Raw genomic sequence first — 13862 nt, 5'->3', positions numbered from 1 at the left:
GAGTGTCTGTCTCATTTTATAGGGTAAATTGAGGCTTTGAAAGAAGTGATTTGCCAAAGGCCATGGTTCTAACCTAACTACTCCTTGAGAATCAGATGGGGACTATAGACCCTTTCTGCAGAAAATGACACACTGTACATTCAGAACATTTTGCACAGTTCCTGGCAGTTTAAGGATCTCTTGAAGCTAAGGTGACCAGCTGATCCAGTTGTCTGGGATATCCTGGTTTTAGCACATATCCTGGGAAATGCCTCAGTCCTAGACAAACGAGGATGGTTGATTGCCCTACCTGAAGCCTACCTTGTGAGGGGTGCTGTGAACCCCAGGAGAAGATGACCTACTCTAGGACTTCTTAGGCAGGGCTGTAGGCCAGGCATCCTGATGCCCAGGGTGGCCTCTGGCTAGGGCTTCATTTCTTGGTGAAGGCAATACCATAGTCCTCTGATTGAAGACAGGAGCTAGACTTTGTCACCCAGCTCTAGACTGGAGTTCCCTGAGGGTGCTCCAAATCTTCCTAACCTCTGTGTACTCTAGTGGTTACCATAAGGCCAGCACCTAATCACTGTTGAATGAATGCCAGGTTTTGTAAAATTTTCTGAATTAGAAAATATTGCTTTGTACTTTTCCTTTTCTATTGTGAGATTTAAATATATTGAATGTACCACAGGTTTGTTTGTTTGTTGTTTTTAAATCTATCTGTCTAAAAACAAAAACTCTGACTGTTCATGGACACCTTTTTTTTTTTTGGTTTCCAGTTTTAGGCTATTATGAATAAAGCTTCCATGAACATTATTGTACCAGGAAAAAAAAAAAAAAAAAAGAAAATATTGCTTCCATTTGCAAAAGACAGAAATCCAACTCTACTTAGGCAAAACCAAAAAAAAAAAAAGAAAAAAAAAGGAGGGGGTGATTTATTAGCTCATACAGCTGAGCAGTCCAGAGGATGGAGCTAATTGCTAATTTCAGGTATAGTTGGCTGCAGACCCTCAAACTGTCAGGAATCTCTCTCCATGTACCATTTGGTTCTGTTTTCCTCCTTGTTGGCCTCACCCTCAGGCAGGCTCTTCCTCTGGTGCCAAAGATGGCTGCCAGCAACCCCAGTGGAAGGAGAGCGACTCTTTTCCAGTTCCAGCAGACTTCCAGCAGAAGTCCTGGGGTTGGCTTTGATTGGCTAGTTTGGGTCACATGCTCATCCCTGAACCAATCACTGTGACCAGGGAGATGGAGTGCTCTGAGTGGCTAGGGCTAAGTAGTGTGCCCATCTTGGAATGTAAGAATTGAAGGGCTGGGAGCTTGCACTCATCTGAGCCACTTGGAGGACCCCTCTAAATTAAGAAAAGAGGACAGGTAGAAGTCACAGAATGTGGTGAATGACAGTTCCCTATTACACACTGTGACAAGTGGCCAGGATGGAGGCAGGGAGCCCGGGACAGAGCCAGAGATGCACAGGGGTCCACGGTAGTCAGTGACCTGCTGGTGGTCTGTTGGGCGGCTGCTCCCCACAGGGACTCAGCCACCTGAGTAAGGTGCTGAAGAATGGATTAACCTCCCGTCTTTGCCCTCTGCTCTCTCCTGCGGGTACTTCAGGTTCCTCTGTGACCCAGTTGCTGGCCCGAGACCTGGACAACGACCCCCTGGTGTTCGGTGTGTCTGGGGAGGAGGCCTCCCGCTTCTTTGCCGTGGAGCCTGACACGGGTGTGGTGTGGCTCCGGCAGCCGCTGGACAGAGAGGTACGACCCGCCGTGACCTCTGCCCCTGGCCTTCCCTAGGGAGGCAGAAGCGCACATTGGGGGAGGATGGCTCGTCGTCTTCCGACCCTGAAGCAGCATCTTCCTGCCTGAATGGCGTCCCTCTTCCAAGGCCAGTGCTGATGTCTGGACTTGGGGTTAGAATAGGGTTTAGGGTGTCTCCAAGTAAGGGGCAACACTGGATAGGCAAGACGGACAGTGACCTCGGGTTCGTCCCCTGTAGAGTAGCAGCTCCATGGAGAGTGCACATCTGCACCCCCCAACAAAAGTTCCCCCAAAGGACGTTTTCCCGAGACACAGGTAGCCCTTAGCACATTAAGGTAAGAGTTTGAACAAAACCCCAACCCCTGCTTTCTCCTCGCATTGAAGTGGCCCCAGAGGTGATTTGCTCAAGACCACACAGCCATTTAGAGACAGAGCCCAGATTAGAACAAGATTCCTTACTCCTAATCTACTGCTCTTTTATGGGAAGGATCCAACCCAGAAGGCAATGCTCATTCTTTAGGGAAGCCTTCAGATATCCAGTCCCAGACCAGCTCCTGGGGCAATGCTGGAGGGTCTCCACCACCAAGCAGGGCTCCGGACTCAGGGCCTCAGCTCTTCTCTCTTAACTCTGACCTCCTCCCTCCCTTCATTTTCTTTCAGACCAAGTCGGAGTTCACGGTGGAGTTCTCTGTCAGCGACCACCAGGGGGTGAGTGTCCCCTAAGGCCCCTGCTTCCCTGGGAGGCGGGGTTCCTGAGCCCTTGGGTAGAAAGAGGCTGGAGGCCAATGCCGATGCCGATGCTAGCTCCCCACTCTTGTCTTGCCAGGTGATCACGCGGAAGGTGAACATCCAGGTCGGGGACGTGAATGACAACGCGCCCACATTTCATAATCAGCCCTACAGTGTCCGCATCCCTGAGGTAGGGGCCCCCAGGGTCACACTTGAGGGACATTGGGGGCCTGCTGCTCTGGGGCCACCGGGGAGGAGGCTGATGCTGGGAAAAGGGCAGTTCCAGCTCCTCTCCTGCCCACACCTCAGCCCAGGCACCAGCTCTGGTCAGGTTGGTGACTGAGCCAGCGCCTCTGAGGGGGCCTGTCTGCTGGCTGCGGGGAGCCTTGTGCCTGAGAGAGGGCCTGCCTTGGATGAGCCCTCCCAACTCCAGCCGGAGTCAGGGACAGGACAGAGGTTGTGAGGGGCAGGCTGCACGTTTTTTTCCATTTACAGCCAGTGCGGGCCTTGGGCAAGTAGGTTGGCAGGCCTAACCCCAGGCCTCCCAGCTTTGGCTAGAGCAGGTCCTCCAGGATGCAAAGTGCATGCAGTACCTGGAAGGGGCTTTCTTTCTTGAACCCTGTGCTGTCTTGCTGGCCTTCGGCTGCTCCGGGTTGTCTGTGTAACTCAGTGTATTTGCATGAGTGCGTGTGGGTAAAACCAAGGCATTGCTGGTAATTGAGAAGTGCACATTATTGCATTACGAACAGTTCGTTAATAAGCTGGCTGCTGGCTCCTGATGGCCCCAGCGTTCTCATTGCTTACTGCCCCTCTCCCCGGTGGCTGATGGCAGTCTTCTGGCCTGACAGCGATTCAAAGACCTTGAAGGTGGAGGGTAAAGAGCTTCTAACTGGGTGTCCCTCGGGCCTGCCCTCGGGGCTCTGAGTTGGGTGGCAGCAGTAAAGGTTTGGGATGGGAATGATGGGAGATGGAATCCACTGGGGAGAGGCAGCCTGGCACCATGGCATTGGAGTTCTAGCCCCTTTATGTTATAGTCTTTGGATCAGGAAACTGAAAGAGGTTTAGAAAATATCTATTCAGTTTATAGATGAGAAAAATGAGTCTCAGAGCGGGAGAGTGACTTGCCCAAGGTCACACAGCTTTGACTTTGAGCCTCCTGACTCCCAGGGCAGCTTCAGATTCCTCAGGGATGAAGAAACCTGATCTCATGCCTCTAAGTTCCGGTTGCTGGCCCTCCTTATTACTCAGCTGTGAGCCAAGGGTCCTGTGCTTGTGCCAGACAGAGTGAAGTAGGACAGATGTGCAGGTGGGACACACCAGAGGTACTCATGCCCTTCCCCTGTTGGGGTGGGACATAGGGAGAGAGAGCCTGCAGTCCCAAGCATGGGGACATGGTGCCCTGAGCCGTGGCCGGTGTGCCCAGGACTGCAGCTTGGCTCCGGGCCCCTGCTCATTTGGAAGTCTCTCTAATTTAATGGTCTCTACGTGCCAGACTGCACTCTAGTCCCGGGCTCAGAAACCAAGGGCACAGCTCGGAGTTAATGAGCCTTGCACCCATTGCTCAGCTGCCATCCTGGCAGGCATGGCTGCCCTCTGCCTTCCCTCACGGGGGGCAGCAGGCAGCAGCAAGAGCAAGGGGATGAGGGGTCGCATCCCTGCTGCCCAGCCCTTGGGCCAGGGCCAGCCTTTTCCTCTCTCCCTTGCCAGGAGAAGATGTGACCTCCAATACCACCCTGTTGGAATCCCCCAGGATTCTCCAAAGGCCTCTGCCTCCAAGGAGAGAGCCTGTTCAGCCATTCATTTATTTAACAAATATTTATTGAGTGTCTGCTGTGGGCTTGGTGCTGTGCCAGGCTCTCACTGCACAGAGACCTGGGAGGCCAGAGGAATATATAATGAGGGGAGCCAGAACCAGAGGCCAGAGACCCCAGGCCTAGCCCCTGCTCTGCTCCCAGATTGCTGGGTCCATTTGGGCGTGTCACTTAACCTCTCTGGGCCATGGTCCTCCTTATCTAATAAAAGCAGAGGACAGGTGGGATAAAATGGCCTGCCTCCTGCCCATCTGATGCGGAGAGGGTAGGCCAAGAGGGGCTGGCTGGAAGGACACACAGTCCTTGGAAGGAGGCCTGTGTGGTTTACTCGCTTGCATGTAAACCTCCCTATCAGGTGGCCTGATACTCGATGCCCTGCTCAGGGCTGCTCTGTGTGGACAGTGGGGATGTGGTGTCAGCTGGACGGAGGCCTGGCCCCTCCTGACTCGAGGTGGCTTGGCACTGACCAGCCCTGGCCTGGGGTGGTCACCTGAGCTAGAGCTTAGCTGCCTGGCTCAAGCCCCAGCTGGAGTACCAGGGAAGAGTCTGCTTGTCCTGGCCCAGAATTCAGGCAGGGGTGTCCTGCTTACATTGAAGTCACCCTGGAAACCCCAGGCCCTTGCCCTTGAGAAGCCCAATTCAGTGAAAGAGGCCCTATGGATGTGAATAGGATGAGAATGCAAACCAGAGAGACAGGGGTCACTGCAGACCCTGTGAGGCATCAGTCTTGAGGGGGTGCCAGCGTGATCAGAGAATTCTCAACAGGCTTCCAGGAGGAGGTGGGTTTCCAGGAGAAGCTCACCAAGGTGAGCAGCGGAGCTCCTGTGTTGTATGGTGGGAAGAGGGAGACTGGAGGTCAAGACATCTGGGTTCTAGTCCTGATTGTGCCAGCAACTGGCTGGGTGAGACTTCAGACCTGTCACTGCCCCTCTGCTGGCTTCAACTCCAACAGCTGTTAAACTGGGGAGTTGGACCAGGCCCCTTCCAGGACTGACATGCCGTGATCTGAGGAGGCATCCCAGCAGGAGTGGCTCCTTTCTTATCCTCCAGTGTTTCATTATTCCTTGAGGGCTGACAAAGACCTCCAGTGGCTGCCTCCATCCACTCAGCTCCTCTTTTGGTCATCCTAGCCACCTGCACACCATCCCTAACCTTCCCAACTTCCACTCCCCCCAGCCCTAGGGGCCCTGATAGTGTATGGGTCTGTTGTGTCCAAAATCCAGGGATAGGCGTGGGGAACAAGTTAGAGGGAGGAAAATCTAGGTCTGCATATGGAAGAACTTTCTAATGAGACCCACCCCACAATCTACGCCCCTGTCCTGCTGAGGATGTACTGAGCTCGCCATCCCTGAAGTTATACAAGCAGAAGCAGGAGAGCCCCATGTTTCAGAAGCCATCTAGTACTGCGTGCCGGAGAGGTGATGAATCGGAGGCTCCCAAACATACCCCATCAGAATTTCCTGGGGGACTGTTGGGAGACATATTCCTGGGCCCCTGCAATTCTTTTAATTAATTTATTTATTTATTTGGCTGTGTTGGGTCTTCGTTGCTGCGCGCAGGCTTTCTCTAGATGCGGCGAGTGGGGGATACTCTTAGTTGCGGTGCACGGGCTTCTCATTGTGGTGGCTTCTCTTGTTGCGGAGCACGGTCTCCAGGCACACGGGCTCAGTAGTTGTGGCACACGGGCTCTAGAGAGCAGGCTCAGTAGTTGTGGTGCACGGCTTAGTTGCTCCGCGGCATGTAGGATCTTCCTGGAGCAGGACTCAAACCCGGGTCCCCTGCATTGGCAGGCGGATTCTTAACCACTGCGCCACCAGGGAAGTCTGCCCCTGCAATTCTGAATCAGTGGTTGGGGGACAGCTGGCCCAGGAAGCTGCATTTTTAACTCCATGGTGACAGCAAGCCCTGGAGGATAATATCTGTGCCCCCCCCCCATCAGAGGGTTTCCGAGAGGTGCTGGGGTAGCCCATCTTTGAGGGGAACTTTCAGCCTCTCAACAGCTGCCTAGAGACATCACCCATGGGGACCCACGTCCTCAGGCCTGGAATAGGAGCAGATAGATGGGAGGTGGGTCAAGACCCGGCACTGCCCCTTTCCTGGGAGAAGCTCACCCACCCCCTGCCCACCCAGCCCTGCCCCCTCTCCCTCTGAAAGCCCCTGCCTAAGCTGGGCAGGTGTGTTTTGGTTTGTTTGTTCTTGGTGCCCCTCCTGCCCACCCCTCTCCCCTCACTAATCTGTTCTACGTGTAATTATCCATTTTATCAGGGTGAAAGGCCCTGCAATTCACTTGTCGAAGCCCTAACGAGGCAGAGGCAGCGTGGATGCTTTCAAGTCCGTAAAGAAAAAGGGAAATCCTGCTAGAATTGGCAACTTAATTCACCAAGCCAGCCTTGACAGACCTCATTAAGCCCCTGTGTATTCATTTCAGGCTAATGGCTGTCATGCTGACTGCTGTTTGATTTGCTGTAATAGACTTTTACGGCGTCCCAATTTGCTCAAACGTGTTTGCCTGTGTCTGTGCCCAGCGACGCTGCTCCAGCACCTCTGTTAGGGGTGCGTGCCCACCTCGCTGACCTTCAGCGTCCCTCCAGCTGTGCCCTGGGGAGGTGACCCTCGGGCCTGGGTGTTTGGGCAGGAGGATGGCGTGAGGTTAGAAGTCAGATGGTGCCAGGTGGCTCCTCGGGTCAAGGAGGGCCTCTGAAGTGTCAGGGATGGCCACGTCATTGAAGTTCTGAGAAGTTCAGCCTCCTTAGCTGGGCAGTGGAGGCTTTTATCCATCTGGCCTCAACCTACCTTTCTCAACTTATCTTCTGGTATTCCTCAACACGAATCCTCCTGTCAGCCAAGGGGCTGATCCAGTGCCTCTGAGTGTGTGTCTGTGTCTCTCTCTTTTCTTTGTAAAACACACTTTGTACTGTTCTAACTAGTACTGGAGTGTTTCCTTTCTTCCCTCAGCCTAACTCTATTCTGCCTATCCTTCAAAGCCCAAATCTGATCCGCTGTGCTTTGATCCACTCACATCGTTTGAAATGAACACAAACATTTGTTGAACAGCTATGGAGCAGGGCCCAGGGATTTTCAGCTGGCTTGGATATGCAGGGTAGAAAAAACAGACTCTACTGTTTGCCAGCTGTACAACTTTGGAAGGAATCTAACCTTTATGGAGCTCAGTTTTCTTATCTATAAGATGGGCAACAATATTTGCCTTGTGGGGTTATTGTGAGAGCTATAATAAGGCAGGTAGGGAAATCCCTTAGCCCAGTTTGTGGCTCATAATACATTTTAGCCACACCTTAAACTACAGAATTGAGCCACACTCAGTCACCATAAACTACTGGTGATTGAGACCAGGGTCTTTGTGCTCAGGGAAGGTAATTTTACAGAGAGAAAAACAAGTAAGTAGATGTCTAACTATGTCTAAATGTATTAAATGCTATGGTAGCTTAGAATGTGCAAAGTAGGGTGGAAGGCGTAGACCTATGGAGGGGACTGTGGTAGGGAAAGCCCTTAGCCCAGTTTGTGGCTCATAATACATTTTAGCCACACCTTAAACTACAGAATTGAGCCACACTCAGTCACCATAAACTACTGGTGATTGAGACCAGGGTCTTTGTGCTCAGGGAAGGTAATTTTACAGAGAGAAAAACAAGTAAGTAGATGTCTAACTATGTCTAAATGTATTAAATGCTATGGTAGCTTAGAATGTGCAAAGTAGGGTGGAAGGCGTAGACCTATGGAGGGGACTGTGGAAGGCGTGACCTGGTCTATATATGGGGGCTATTTGTTTGGGACCTTAGAGGATGAGTAGGAGTTTGTTAGTCAGAGAAGCAGATTATGTTGTCTCTGAATATCAGTACTTTCTGTGATCCTTTAGCTTCTTTTCATATACTGGAATTTCCCAGAGAGGGACATGAATTCTAACTCCTGACCAGAGATCCTGCTGAGGCGGGACAGTGACTGTACAGGTATGTGTGTCCCTTGCAGGTGCCCACTGTCACCTTGTAGAAACAAAGCCAGGCTGGAAGTGGGCCTGGGCCCTCTGGGTCCCTCCCCAGTTTCTGTGATGGACAGGTCCTGCATAGATCTTTGTCACCCCTGGCTTTGGCTTTGGGTGACCATCTGTAAGGTGGGATGAGGCTAGAAGTAGGGACGGGTGGTGCTGGGACGAGTTGACAGGGGCCTGAGAGACTGAGAGTCCTTGCCTGAGCCTCAAAGCTGGCTGGGGACAGGGTCGCAGCCAGAACCCAGGGCTCCTGACGCTGGGTCCCACTAGGCCACACCATCTCTCCATGTCACTTAATAAAGACAAATGAAAGTTACTCCTTGTATATCCTTACTAGAGATGGGAAAACAGAGAGAAGAGTATTCCTGTCGATCTTTTGTCAATGAAACAAAGTAAATAATTCATTTCTATAATGATAATAATAATTTGATGTTTTGTTGTAATTCAGAGCTTCCTATGTGCCCAATGCCATACTGCCAGTGTGGGAGCTCACTGAGTCCTCACCTCATGGGGTAGCCACTCATGTTCGCATTCTGCAGATGTGGACGGGGAAGTAGAAAGGTTATATGAGTTGCCCAGAGCTAGGCCAGGATGGAGCCAGGATTCAGAGACAAGTCTGGCTACGGGTTCTTTGGCAGGTAGCTGCAAAATGGAAATAATTATATTGCCTTGCAAAATTGTTGTGAGGATTAAAGTGTATGGGGCCGTGTAAGAGAAGTACTTAGCACGGTGCCCAGTGTAAATGCCCAATAAATGCTCGTGGTTGTAGTTGTTGTTTGTATGTCTGTCTCTCCCGTCAGACAGAACAGGAACAGAGCTTGGTCACCTGTGCGTCCCCAGCACCCAGTCTAGGACCCGTCCCTTGGACGTGAACTTCACGAATGGGCAGAGCCCTGCTGCTTCCTGTGCCTCTTGGGTGGCTGAAAGGACAGCAGGAGCATTTATGCGAAGAGCTCGGTGCTGGAGCTCACTGACGCCCTCTGTTGCCTGCCAATTCCTGAATCTCAGCCGTGCCATCCCATGTGCCGTGGGCATGCGGGGAGCCCGGAGTGGCCCAGAGCCTGAGGCGGTGGACTTGCCAAACTTATTAGCACCCACTGGGCCCTACAGCAGTGCCCCCAGCTGCCCTCCTCAAGGAGTGCCCATCAGATGCTGAATGATTTATAAACTGCATCCCCAGGTTGCAGAGAGAGATGGGGGGTGAGGGGGACTTCCACTGGCTTGTGCCTGCCATCCCGCCTGAGGTGTCAGCTCTGCTCATGAGAGTGTCATCTCCCACGCCAGGAGAGGCAGACCCTTGACAGGCCATATTAATTTATAGCTCGGGGCCACAGTGCCCAGGGGCCCCCTCTGCATCTATAACCACCCGCCTATTGATCTGGGAGAGGGAGGCCAATAAATCATTTCAGGGGCTCTGGGTCCTGCTGGCCAGAGTCAGAGTAGTTTGTTCTAGCCAGGTGGCAACCCTGGGCCATGTCTCTGTGTCCCTCGGTGAGCAGCCGGTGTGCCTCGGTGTGCCTTTTCTGGTCTCCCCCTGCTATCAGCACAGTGACGGATACGTGGAACCCCTCCTTTCTCCCAGCGGGCGGGTGTCTCAGCCTGCGGCAGCAAGGACAGCGAGCTTTGGGCTTGTAGTGATGAAGATATGCATATGGGCAAAGCAATAGGGCTGCCTATTTCTACAGTCTTGAGGTTGTGGGGTGTGTGTGTGTGTGTGCGCGCGTGCGTGCGCACGCGTGCGCACGCGTGCGCGCACTTATTTAAGTAATGTCTTCTCTATGTCCTAGTGTTTTCACTGTCTTTCATTTGTCCTCATGACGACTCTGTAAGTCGAGGGAAAGTTATTCTTCCCATTTTCAAGATGAGAGAAATTGAGGCCAATACAAGGTGACCACTTTCCCTAAGTCCCCTGGCATCAGATATGCTTTCAACTAGAGCCGTAGTCCTTCCCTCTCTCATTTTCCAGCATCTTTTCATGGGTCTTTTTGCAACTTTGCCATGACCTGCTGTGGTTTGCCAAATGTTGCCCAGGGAGACGAGCTGGGGACTCTGGGCTCCGAGCACAGGCTTCCTCCCATCCAAGGCTGGATGCTGTCACACAGCCCCATGCACAGGCTATGGGGGTTCAGTGGAGAAGCTTCACTCAGAGCCCACTGCCCACTGTCTGCAGTGAGGACCATCCTCAGTGGTCAGGACCCAACCATGGTCATAGTGATGCCCCTTCCATGTGACCTGCAGGGTTAGTGTGCGCCCAGAGGTAGCCTCCAAGACTTCAGTCCCCAAATGTGCATGCAACACATTTTCGTGAGAAGTCAGAGACCCACACATGGGTAAATGCCAGGCTGCTCAGCCTGCCTGCAGGGAAGAGTCAACATCTTTCTGCCACCTCCTCCTTGGTTTTGGGTGCCCGGGAGGGAGTAAATGGAGTCCCACAAAACCCAGGCCCAGAGAGCTCAGCCTAGCCACACAGTCCGAAGCTCCTTGCTCCCTCCTCCACCCTGTGGAGTGAAACCCGGGGCCCCCCATCCCCCGAGATCCCTGTGGCAGCTCCTTCCATGCTGTGGCCAGGGCTGTGGGCACCCACCACCCCCCTCAGCACGAGGAAAGAGGACAGTGTGGCAGCAGGAGATGGAAGGAGCCCAGATGTGATTGAAATTATTATTTTGTCTGAATGGTAATAATGTTTTTAATTACGTCGGTTTCCTCACCGATTCTCACTGGGAGTCTTTGGGGGCCCATATAATTCCATTGCAATGACTGCAGGACCCTCTGCCATGAATATGAAGCAGGGGACCGTGTGTGGAGCCCAGCTCGTGTGCATTAGGGATTCTCTGGCACGTGCCGGGATACCTTCTATTGTGCCCCCCGCCCTTTAAATAAAGAACCTCTAAACGGAAGGCGGTGATAGCTGCCTGCTGGAGATGTTCCCGCGGCATTGCTGGGCTGTCAGCCTCGTGTGCCGGAGTCCATCTGGTGTCTTTCGTCTCCCTTTCTCTTTACTGTTTTCCTCTCCCCCGTGGTGGGGCCCTGTTGGAGGAAGGGTGTAAAACTCCTGCCTGCACCCATTTTCCTCCAGGCAGTGAGGTTTCCTTAGACCTTGGGTGGGAGAACAGGTTTAGGAAACAGAGGGTTGAAGAATGTCCCTTGTGCATCCAGGAGCAGCCGTGGCTTCACTGCATCGTGAGAACCTGAGCCCCATCTGTGACACAGGGACCCTGGTCCCTACTGCAACGCTGTGATGGAGGCAAGCACACATGGGCTCGTGCTCCACACTGGGAGGCCATGAACAAGGGGTTTAGCCTCCCGGAGCCTCTGTTTCTTCATCTATAAAATAGGGCTACATTGAGGTTGTTGTGAGAGTTCAGTGAGAGCATGGCTTGGAAGGCCAAGGAGCTCGGCAGGTGGGCTCCACTGCTGTGTACTGATTGGTTGATATTGGGGGTGTTAGTGGACAAGAAAGTTACAGTCCAGTGGGAGACAGGAAACATGAGGAAAACATGAAACTAAGATGTGACAAGGAGAAAATGGAAACAGAGTCACCTAGAAATAACTAGTAATAGGCAGAGAGCATTTCAAATAGACTCCTTGAAACCAGCACCAGAAGGACCGTCGAGGTGACTCCATCCCACCACACATTCTGTAGAGATCAACAAAGCCAGAGAGGGTCAAAGATTTGCCCAAGGTCACCTGGTAAATCAGTGGCAAACCACTGAAGACCTAACGTAACCAGGGAAGATGCTCAGGGAGACGGTTTCCAGACCCGTGGTGAGACTGAGTGCACCCCTGGGTGGAGATGCGGCGCTGTTCTCCGAGGTGGATGTCCAGAGCTGGGCTGGGGGCCTCCCGGACTCCGATAGCACCCCACACCCCAGGAGCCGTGGCCTGGCAGTCTGCCTTCTCTATGAAGAGCCCACTTGAGGGTGTGGACCGACCACACGCGGTCCTGCCTTTCCTCTTCTCGGAAATTGCTCTGTGATTTTTGTCTCAGCCCCTCTACTTACCGTAACAAGTTCGGATATTGTCAAAATGGCTTGCGGACAGGCCTGGCAGCCCCCCATAACATGGAGGGCCCACACAGTAAGCTTGTTGTGATGCGTTCTCAGGCTGCCTGACCCACCTTGTTTTCTACCAGAAGATGAGAGAAAGAGAAAGAGGGAGAGAGGTCTTGGGTGATGGAATTATTATAATTTCTCTGATTCCTTAGCAGCCTTTAGTTACTTTGCAACTTTGTGCTGCTGGCTGGAAGCTGGGCGGGGGGGGCGCTGAGTTTCCCCTCTTTATAATAACCTTAAGCAGAAGCCTCCTGTCCGTCTGTTAAAAAGCCCGCTCTTCTCTCCAGATGTGATAATGGCGCCTGAGAGATTTCACCCGGGCGTAATCACTAGGTGCAACGCAGTCGTCCCCACTCGCTGTCTTCACCATCCACTGGCCAGCCCACCTCCCCAGCGTGGGGTACTGCCCGCCACAAAGAGCCGAATGCCTGGTCACGTCCTTGTCCAGGAGGGTCACAGGCTCAGGCTGTCCCCTCTCGCAGTCCTGCCCCGGAGGGAGGGAAGGGGCTTGGAGGCCTTTTCCACTGACCCTTCCCCTCTCGGTATCTCCCAGTGTGAGCCCAGCTGTGCCTCCCACCATTCCTAGCACAAACCCTGCATTGAAATCCATTCCATTGGCATGAGGCTTTACTCTCCCAGCTTTCTTGTCCTCTCCGTCCTGGATCCTCACTACAGGGTGGTCACTTTCCTGCCGCCCTGCCTTCGTTCATGTTGTGCCCTCCCCCGAGATGCTCTCACCCAACCCCACTGCGCCGTCTTCCTTCCTACCATTTAGCCAGACCCTAATCTTCCTTCCTCAGAGCAAGCCGGTGGGGGAGGGCGGGGGAGGTTGGTCCTCTCTGTCACCATTTTATAGATAAGCAAGCCAAGTGTTAGAGGAGTTGGAAGACTTGCCCGGGTTATTCCGTTTGGAGGTGGCCCACTGGGATCATACTTAGGCCCTTCACTTGGTCTTCTCCACTGGACTTGAAGGCACAGGCCTCTCTTAGTCCCTGCCCTTGGAATTGCTCCTACACCCAGTCCGTCCATCCTGGCTTCTAAACCCCACTCCTGGGCCAACCCTCTGCCTCCTAACTTTGGCGTGGCCTTTCCTTCCTGGGGTGGCCCCAGGCCCCCTCATGGGCAAGAGAGGCCAACCAGTCCCAGGTCTGGGTGCTGAGTCTTCCTCGGGTGGGCTCAGCCAGTGGGCAGCCCCTCCTCTCTTGTCACCTGTCCGTGCAGCTCAGCAAGTTAAAGTGGGGACAGCTGTAGCCTGGAGGGGACGGGAACCCCACCACCTGTGGCTGGGTGAGTCGCTTCCCCCTTCCAGGGCTCAGTTTTCCCCTCTGTTAAATGGGACTGTTAGTCCTGAGCCTGTCCACACCATAGTGAGGGTCAAGGTCAGGACGGACAGGAAGGCCCTGAACTTAAAGCCTCATGCAAGTAGGACAGATTAATCCCTGGGGTATTTTCTCCGATAGCCCTGCAGTCTTCATGAGTTTTCTTTTCTTTTTTCTTTTCTTTTCTTTTCTTTTCTCTTCTTCTCTTCTCTTTC

General features: G+C 53.1%; 1 protein-coding gene across 1 annotated transcript in view; it reads left to right on the top strand.

The window, feature by feature from the left end:
- Positions 1-13862, top strand: part of CDH23 (cadherin related 23) — a 403130-nt gene that overhangs the window by 63967 nt on the left and 325301 nt on the right. Inside the window, exons 3-5 of the mRNA XM_007454689.1 lie at positions 1588-1730; positions 2394-2441; positions 2560-2652. Coding sequence (XP_007454751.1) covers positions 1588-1730; positions 2394-2441; positions 2560-2652 — 284 coding nt within the window. The remainder of the gene's footprint in view (positions 1-1587; positions 1731-2393; positions 2442-2559; positions 2653-13862) is intronic.

This window comes from Lipotes vexillifer, unplaced genomic scaffold, assembly GCF_000442215.2.
Source record: "Lipotes vexillifer unplaced genomic scaffold, Lipotes_vexillifer_v1.1 scaffold205, whole genome shotgun sequence".
In the NCBI taxonomy this organism is placed as follows: domain Eukaryota; kingdom Metazoa; phylum Chordata; class Mammalia; order Artiodactyla; family Lipotidae; genus Lipotes; species Lipotes vexillifer.
The sequence above is the reverse complement of the archived record's forward strand: the minus strand, read 5'-3'. Positions and strand labels throughout refer to the sequence as shown.